The sequence below is a fragment of the Mirounga leonina genome, unplaced genomic scaffold, assembly GCF_011800145.1.
Source record: "Mirounga leonina isolate KUSES-001 unplaced genomic scaffold, KU_Mleo_1.0 Mir_127, whole genome shotgun sequence".
In the NCBI taxonomy this organism is placed as follows: domain Eukaryota; kingdom Metazoa; phylum Chordata; class Mammalia; order Carnivora; family Phocidae; genus Mirounga; species Mirounga leonina.
In genome coordinates this window covers 8940865-8946930 of record NW_023270316.1, presented here as the reverse complement: position 1 = coordinate 8946930, position 6066 = coordinate 8940865, and the positions used below count along the sequence as shown (strand labels likewise).

At 42.1% G+C, this 6066-nt stretch overlaps 1 protein-coding gene across 2 annotated transcripts in view; it reads left to right on the top strand.

The window, feature by feature from the left end:
- LOC118009251 (basic immunoglobulin-like variable motif-containing protein) overlaps positions 1-6066 on the top strand; it is an 80837-nt gene that overhangs the window by 48102 nt on the left and 26669 nt on the right. Inside the window, exon 1 of one of the 2 annotated variants that reach the window (XM_035003071.1) lies at positions 23-529. The exons of the other annotated variant lie outside the window; for it this stretch is intronic. Coding sequence (XP_034858962.1) covers positions 442-529 — 88 coding nt within the window. The 5' untranslated portion in view covers positions 23-441. Of the gene's footprint in view, positions 1-22; positions 530-6066 lie in introns of those variants that run through there. 2 annotated transcript variants of the gene reach the window in all.

Below are 6066 nucleotides of genomic sequence, written 5' to 3'. Positions count from 1 at the left end.
ACTTCCGCCCTGAGCGGCGCATTAGACGGAAGCCGAGAGGCCCCATTTCGCGTGGGTTTACGCACTAACTCAGGAAGACAGGCTGTGTCGGGGGACCACCTTCTGGCTGTTTATCTCGCCTGCGCTGTGCTCTCGCCCTGCTCTTCCGTCGAGAGAGCTTACATTTGGGCCAAACCTTGGGTGAGAGGAGGACCTGCTCCTTCCCGACGCCGGCCATTCGCTGGGCCCGCCTTTCTTCCGTGAGGCCGTGTCAGCCGCCAGGAAGTACCGTTCTCGCCCGCGCAGGTGTTCCCTGGAAAACCGCATGCTCTGAATTGTTTTCCATCTTCCCCGGGTGCGAGCAAGGGGAGCTCTGCCCGCGCTCCGGCGGTGGTGCAGGCTGTGGTAGAACTGGAATAGAAGGCGTCCCGCGAGCCCGCCCCCGACTGTCGGCGGGGCCTCATGGGCGTCCACGGGCTCTGGAAGCTGCTGGAGTGCTCCGGGCGGCAGGTCAGCGCCGAGGCGCTGGAGGGGAAGATCCTCGCCGTGGGTATCCTTAACGTGTTCTCGGGCGCGGGGATTCGCGCAGGGTTTTGCTCCCTCGGGCCTTCGCTCTGAGCGCAGAAGGGTGTTGGGAGGATGACAGTCCCTCTCAGGGTAGCGACAGCATCTCCGGCACGACGTTTTCTTTCTCTGAGTGTCCGCTTGTCCCCGCTTTGCAGTCCCGCCGCGTCGGATGGGAGTCGTCAGGTTTTATCACTTGGGGGCAGTGTTTTACTTCTCTCCTCTGGAGAGTGGAGGTGGTCATAGTATGTATCTACACACGGGGTTGGTATAAGGAATCAAGGGGTGATGTAAGTGAAAGGAGCTTGTAAAGCCCAAGAATATTATCCCTGCTGGGAGGTCAGCATGGAGAAAATGAAGCGGACTCCCCACCCGCAGTTTATCTGCTGTCCTGAGTCCCGCTCCACTCAGGTTTGTTAGGATAGTGTGGACAGGTGTTCGACCTTTTTTCTTTTTTTTTAAATTTTATTCTTATGTTAATCCCCATACATTACATCATTAGTTTTAGATGAAGTGTTCCATGATTCATTGTTTGTGCACAACACCCAGTGCTCCATGCAGAATGTGCCCTCCTCAATACCCACCACCAGCCTAACCCATCCTCCCACCCCCCTCCCCTCTAGAACCCTCAGTTTGTTTTTCAGAGTCCATCGTCTCTCATGGTTCGTCTACCCCTCCGATTTCCCCCGCTTCATTCTTCCCCTCCCGCTACCTTCTTCTTCTTCTTCTTCTTTTTTTTTTTCTTAACATATATTGCATTATTTGTTTCAGAGGTACAGATCTGAGATTCAACAGTCTTGCACAATTCACAGCGCTTACCAGAGCACATACCCTCCCCAGTGTCTATCACCCAGTCCCCCCAGCCCTCCCACCCCACCCCCCACTCCAGCAACCCTCAGTTTGTTTCCTACAATTAAGAATTCCTCATATCAGTGAGATGACCTTTTTTCTTTTTTAAAAGTAACTCTCATTATTTTTTATTATGTGTTTTGGAATAGGAAACTGATGTGGTACAACACTGGAAAGGTATCTAAAGGTACACAGTGTTTGGTTTTGTTTCCTCCCAGCCTCTGTGATGGACTTTTAAAGGACTGCCGTTTGTGTATATGTTGGCTGGTTTGGTGTTTCTGTAACTAAATGTTTTTCTCCTTTATCAAAACATATGAATACTGTTTCTGAAATTTTGGTCTTTTTATTCGTTAAGCATCCTCCTCCTCCTCCTCCTCTCTGAGTGGCTATTCTGTTCTGGAAGCTGGTGGTACCTTGCGCCAATGCCCTGTGTGGGAACCTGTGAGCCTGGGAGTTCATAAGCGAGGTGGAGAAGAGAGTCACGTAAATAATTGCTGTCGGTGGTAAATGCAGTTTAAGAACTGGTGGGAATTATGCGGAAGGAGCCACTGAGAGAGGAGCCATTATTTACTATGGAGACAACTTATACATAATGGGACACTGGTAATTTTTCAAATAACGTTAAGAAGATGATGATATTTTCTTCAGTGTGAATAATCTTGAAATACATCCGTGATGAGTTTTGCTTGCTTAAACGTTTTTATGCAGGATACCTTGTGTAGGGGAGAGGGTGTGTGTGCGCACGCGCGCGCGTGTGTGTTATTGCTGCCCTCTAGTGGTTCGTCGAATCACTGCTTTCTGAAGATTTTCTTCCTAGAACTGTATGTGAAGGAAAGCAGAGTTTTCAGTAACAGGAACCCTTCAGACTTCAGCAAAGACTTAGGTATTGTGTGTTGTAGCCCCTGTGAAGAATTAATAACTTGTAAAATCATTAAGATGACGCATGAAGTTCAGCATTCTAATTTTTTAGGAAGTTGCCCAAAGTAAGGAGGTTAAAGCATTTAATTTAGAATTTAGATTATCTATTGTTAGGGGCGCCTGGGTGGCTCCGTCGGTTGAGCGACTGCCTTCAGCTCAGGTCATGATCCTGGAGTCCCGGGATCGAGTCCCGCGTCGGGCTCCCTGCTCGGCGGGGAGTCTGCTTCTCCCTCTGACCCTCCCCCCTCTCGTGTGCTTGCTCTCTCTCATTCTCTCTCTCTCTCAAATAAATAAATAAATAAATCTTTAAAAAAAAATAGATTATCTATTTTTAGATGACTCGAGCTCTTTTGGGACATGAAGTAATTTTCATGAGGTTATCTTTTTCAGAAGGAACAAATCATATAAAGAGGACTGTCAAAGATCTTCCAGTTATAATTACAATCTCTATATGTGTATAAATATGTATGTAAAAGAATATTTCATTGCTGTTTTATAATTGATTTTGCTTTGTTTCATTTTCATGGGAATTCAAATTCAAATATCTGACCTATATTCCATTTTTTGTCTTATTTGTTAAGAAATTATCTATGACATACTAGGTTCATAATTTACTCTTGGACCCCTAAAATATATTTTTTTAACCATCTATAGGTGAGTGCCTTGTTTATTTATACAATCTAAATGTATCCAAAAACAGTTTAACTTTAATCTCTTATGGGCCTTAACATTTGTGAAATGCATTTAAGTCTATTAGCAAAATATTACACTTTTTTTAGATTTAGATTATGCATACTAACGGATATTAAATTGTAAGTCACCTAACAATAGAACTAAAGTAATTTATCTTTCATTTCAAAATGTTATTGATCCTTTGGGTCTTATCTATAAAATGATCTGGCTTTGCTGTGGATTTAACTTTTTTTCAGCCCTGGGACAAATTTAATGTTCTCTTTTTTTTTTTTATAAACTTACTGAAATTAGACAAGTCAAATTATGCACATATTTTCAGAATGCCTAGTTTTATGTATATTTTAAAAAATAATTTCAAGCTGGAACTTTTAACCCTAGTTGAGACTACCTATGATTAATAATAATAAAGACCCATCATAGTTTCTAGGATTTAGAATTTTAAGCATATGTATGTTAGTAATCTATGTTTTAAAAGCTTTATATACAGTTCGAAAGGATAGCAGAAGTTGAGAGCCACTGATCTGAAATTAGATTTTCTCATTGATTATAACATTTAAAGTAATGGTTTAAGTGGAAACTTAATCCTATAGAACAGTGTAGCAACCAGAAAAAAGCCAAGCAGAAATGTTTATCCACTATAGTACAGAGCTAAGTCCTTTAGGAAACTAGTTTTTTTTTTTGAAACTAGTTTTAAGGCTAGTTATAATAGCCCTAGTAAAAGGTGAGACAGTGAGAAGTGGTAGGATAAAGGATCTACCCTGGAAGTAGGATTTGGTGTTGACTTAGCTCTGCACTGACCCCCAGTCTTGTCCTTTTACTCTGCTCTATTTACTTTTTTGTATTACATAACTATATGTAATACAGTATATCTATAATATATAGTTGTATTATATATCTATTACTTCATTTTTTTTTTCTTTTTTATTGTCCATATTCCCCATTAGAGTGCAAGTTTCTTGGAGGTAGACACCCTATCTGTTTTGTTCAGGGCTGTGTTGTTTGCTGCCTATCCCAAGACCTTGGGATCTTGGATATGCTGGCACAGAGTAGCACTCAAATATTGGAATGAATATAATAATAGCTTGCTTTCCACTAGTTATTTTGTTAGTGTTTATTGAGTTAATTATTGATGGGCCCAATTTGTCTTATGGTTATAAATTAGGTAATGTATGTTCATTTAAATACTTAACTGTTCAGCTCATTAATAGCAAGTATTTGTTGCCTCCTATATGCCCTGTGAAAGGGAGAGCAGTGCACGGAAGTGTGGTCTAGACAAGGCATGGAGCTCATGGTTTGGTGTTTCCCTCCATTAGACTGTAAACTCCACAAGGGCAAACCCTTTGTTTTGTTCAGGCCTGTATCTCCAGTGGGATTTCTGCCACATAAGCAGCATACATTTTTGAGTAGGAACGTATGAGTGGAGGTCTTTATCTGGGCTGAGGAAGTGACCCATAGACTGAGACTTATGAGTCAGAAAACTAAGCTAAGAGAGGGAGAAACTCAGGCAGAGGAAGGAGCATGTGATAAGACCCTGGAGGCAGGAAGGGTCTACCTTCAAGATAGATTAAAAGATGGAATTGATAGAATCTGGTAGTGTTTGGATGAGGGGAGCGTAGGGGATGGCATTGAGCCTTCTGGCTTTGGTGACTGGGGTAACATTCACTGCAATGGGGGCATAGGCAGCCTGGTAGAAAAGACATGGGGAAGAGGACAAGCCGTAAGAGACTCTTAACTCCAGGGAACAAAGTGAGGGTTGCTGGAGGGGAGAGGGGTGGGGGGATTGGGTAACTGGGTGATGGGCATTGAGGAGGGCACGTGATGTAATGAGCACTGGGTGTTATATGCAACTGATGAATCACTACATCCAACCCTGAAACTGATAATACACTGTATGTTGACTAAATTGAATTTAAATTAAAAAATAAGAAAAGATCTGGAGTTCAGTTTTGATCATGTCAAGTTGGGAATGTCTGCAAGGCCATCTAGTCTGGGGCCCTGGGACAGCCTGCACCCACGAAGGGGGTGTGGTGTGGGGGTGCTAAGGTAGCCTGGGGAGCCAGGACAGCAGGGGGAGGGGAGGGGCCTGCGGGAGAGCTCTGCTGAAGTCCTGCTTGAGTGGCGAGTTAGAGGAGCTGGGGAAGAGGTTGAGAGCAGGAAAATCAGCGGTGCCACGTCCCTCTGTCTTATGGACAAATAGGAAATAATTTGGTAAGAAGCAGTTTTTACAAAAGTTAAACATAAAACTCCAAGAAAACATTAATTACTTAAAATTACAGAAGAGGTAACTATTGTTAATATTTTGGCATTTGAACTTCTAGTTTTTTGTATTTAACATATCACATGTTATAAAATGTAATGCATTCCATAGTTTTGTAACCTGTTTTGTGTCCTTTAATATTTTGTGCCTGTCTTTCTTATCACTATAGATGCTTCTGTAGCTTCCTTTTTTGAGGGCTGTTTGATATTCCAACAATTCGGTATATAACAATTTAGTTTAAGTAAAGACCTGTTGGAAAACTTTTACATTGTTTAACATATTTTCTTTCTTTCTTTTTTTTTTTTTAAAGATTTCAGTCATCTATTTGACAAAGAGAGACATAGCGAGAGAGGGAACACAAGCAAGGGGAGTGGGAGAGGGAGAAGCAGGCTTCCTGCTGAGCAGGAAGCCCGATGTGGGGCTCGATCCCAGGACCCTGGGATCACGACCTGAGCCGAAGGCAGACGCTTAACAACTGAGCCACCCAGGAGCCCCGTTTATCATATTTTCATCACTGCAGACATTCTTAGAAGTAACTCTTACTGTAAATCTATGATGATTTTCTGAGAATAAGTGTCTGGAGATAGAAGTAGTAAAACAGAATGCCAGTTTTTACATTTTTTGCTATGAATTGCCAAATTATTCTCCACAAGAGTTGTGCTAATTTATTAAAATTCTATAGAGTATTAGTTTTTTTAAAGAAGCAAGTGTTTGCAATTAGATTTTTTAAAGGACACATCTGTCGATGTAACGTTTTAAAATTCAGTCTGCAAACAGTAGTGACAAGGGTTCAAATAAAGTTAATG